A 2,979-nucleotide genomic window follows, 5' to 3' on the forward strand; every position below is an offset into this window, starting at 1 on the left:
ACATGGATACATACATATGTCAATACATTTATGATATATGATATATGATATATGACAATATATATATATATAAATATACATATACATATACATATATACATATATATATATACATACATATATATAGAACACACACGCACACACGCATACACACACACACACACACACGCACGAACATACACACACACTCTCGAACATACACACACACATATATATATATATAGATATATATATATATAAACATATATATATACATACATACAAATAAATAAGAATATAAACATATACATCTTGTACATATACATATACGTACAAATTTGTATACAAATCGAATACGACCCATACCTTATCAAAGTTGCCAGCACCCGCTGGACTCAATTCGGGGAATGTAAGCAGTGCGACATGCGGAAATGAGGTGCCGATGAAGCTACCGTCGACTAAATCGTTTTTGATCTTCGTGTTGTATATGTCTTTACAATTCGGGCAGAATGATTTGGCCATTCCTTTCCCGTAATTATCACTCATGCCTGAAAATCAAAATCCGAACAGAAAGACAAGCGCTCGAAGTCAGTTTGCGCAAGAGAGTGACCAGCAGATCAACATGACTCATAGACACTTGCCATGAACCGTTGTATGCCTTGAATTCCGCTCGGTTATATTTTGCAGTGAATAGAATCGCAACAAATTAAAATCAGAACTCGGGAGGTTTATATACATCTTCGATTTGCACACTAATTCTTAGGTTGGCAGATGAAATTTGAACTATATTCCTGCCTTATAGGGTAGCCAGAATCCGACAGGCGATGATCGTACATACATGCAACCATACATACATACGTGCATATATACATACACACATATATATATATAAATATATATATATACATTTAGACAAAGACAAAAATAATAGATATATGCATATATATATATATATATATATATGCATACATGCATACATACATACATACATACATACAAACATACATACATACATACATAAATACATACACACACATATATATATATATATATATTATCTTGCACAATTGTGCTTATGGTACCAACAGTGAGTGGTAGAACGGTGTTCTTGTTCCATATCGCGTTTCCTGTATATTTCGTGCTTGTACATGTGCATAAATGGTTATGCGGCAGACCAGCAGAATCTGCACGAGATATATTAATAAACCCATAAACTCACCGACTGGTAGCATGTTTATCCGTTCACACATCACCCTAGGACATTGTCCGAAGTCTCCATTGTTATATTTCTCTACCTGCAACGTTTAAAATAAAAGACATCAGAAGTGACAGTCAGTGTGAGCGGTAAAAGTAAGACGCATAGGAGTGAGAGACTACGGTGACAATCTATCCGTTACGAGATTCCTAAGATATCGAGCAAGTCTTAACCAGAATATGTGCACAACAATAATATAGGTTCGTCGAGCACATCACGCTTGAACCTGGGCGGGTAATAGTATTCAAAGAAGGGGCCGGGAAATAGGCTAAGCACTGGCATCTACGATAACAACAAAGGTTATATTCATCGATCTGCACCTGTGGTCTTGCGTACATGAAGCTGAGAGCGGCACGGCACGAACAGGTTGACAGGCGAAGAGTCGTGTGCATGTACAAGGGATTAACTATGAAACGATTCTTTCGTAAGTTGAGTACATGCTGTCGTGGTACTGATAAGGATATCAAGACCGCAGTACACGACTGTTCACCGACAGATGGTTGGTAGTTACTGTATGTGTACACTGTGCTTGGTAAGTGTGTGTATGTACGTGGCGTGTGTCATCCTACTAACTCCGTATAGTGATAAACGCTTGGAATATAAGACGCATTCAGGAAATATATAGAGACAATATATATAGGAGGGAAAATACACGTCCATCTGCATATAGCTGTATATGATGTCATTGCATTAACTTACAAATTAGTTCGTATAGATATAAACCTACAGCAGAGATAGCCGCACATGTATATTGGGAGTATTTGGGTATCAACACAATCCCCCCCCCCCCACACACTAAATTTGCAACCATCGATAACCTTTGGAACTGTACTTTGAGAAATTTAACACGAATACGAAGCAGGCATCATCTAGCAGAGGAATATATCAACAGCAGCCTGGCTCGTCTTCTAGTGACTTACCATCCTCGCAAGCCCCCGGGGACTAACTATAAATCTGGCATGTATCAACCCGTACAGCTTTTGCGCCTCTTTCTCTAGTTCATCCTCCGACGATTCATCAGATCCATCTGGGACAATAAAATAGATGTTGAATTTGTAAGAGTAGCGTCGGAAGAGATCAAGAAAAGACAGAGCCCACTTATGAACAAACAACTAGGTACAGTCGCATTGTCCCCGTGCAGTAATCGCAGTAGGTTGTAGAATACCAGCTGGTACGCTTTGAAGACCGAACGAGCTTAGTTGGAAGTGCCTTATATACAACGCTCCCACATCACCGAAACGAAGCGTAAACGTTCACATACCGAACTCTATGTCTAAAATTATATCCAGAGCCCTTCGCATATGCCTCACTTCGTTTTGCAGCCCGGTCAAGTTAAAATTGTCCTGTATGAAACTCTCGCTGCGTGATACGTAGCGAATAAACAATATGAGAAACATTAGTTAGAGTACCTTAGTTTTGAAATGATTCCTATACATAAATAGATACATACATACAAACACGCACACGAGCACAAACACGCACACGAGCACGCACACGCACACGAACACGCACACGCACATACACACACACACATGCAAACATGCACACGAGCACAAACACGCACACGAGCACAAACACGCACACGAGCACGCACACGCACACGAACACGCACACGCACATACACACACACACATGCAAAAACTCACACACGCATATATTTATATATATATATATATAAAGATACTTATATACATACATACATATATACAAACATACACACACAGACACACACAGACACATTTATT

The 2,979-nt window shown here is 39.0% G+C and overlaps 1 protein-coding gene across 1 annotated transcript in view; it reads right to left on the reverse strand.

Moving 5' to 3' along the window:
• SARC_08546 (hypothetical protein) overlaps nucleotides 1-2,979 on the reverse strand; it is a gene marked incomplete at its 3' end in the record, with an annotated part of 7,088 nt that overhangs the window by 3,238 nt on the left and 871 nt on the right. The window contains exons 2-5 of the mRNA XM_014297475.1: nucleotides 2,496-2,593; nucleotides 2,155-2,261; nucleotides 1,199-1,274; nucleotides 346-527 (exon numbers count right to left, since the gene is read on the reverse strand). Of these exons, the coding sequence (XP_014152950.1) occupies nucleotides 346-527; nucleotides 1,199-1,274; nucleotides 2,155-2,261; nucleotides 2,496-2,593 (463 nt within the window). The remainder of the gene's footprint in view (nucleotides 1-345; nucleotides 528-1,198; nucleotides 1,275-2,154; nucleotides 2,262-2,495; nucleotides 2,594-2,979) is intronic.

The sequence above is a fragment of the Sphaeroforma arctica genome, assembly GCF_001186125.1.
Source record: "Sphaeroforma arctica JP610 unplaced genomic scaffold supercont1.779, whole genome shotgun sequence".
NCBI lineage: Eukaryota > Ichthyosporea > Ichthyophonida > Sphaeroforma > Sphaeroforma arctica.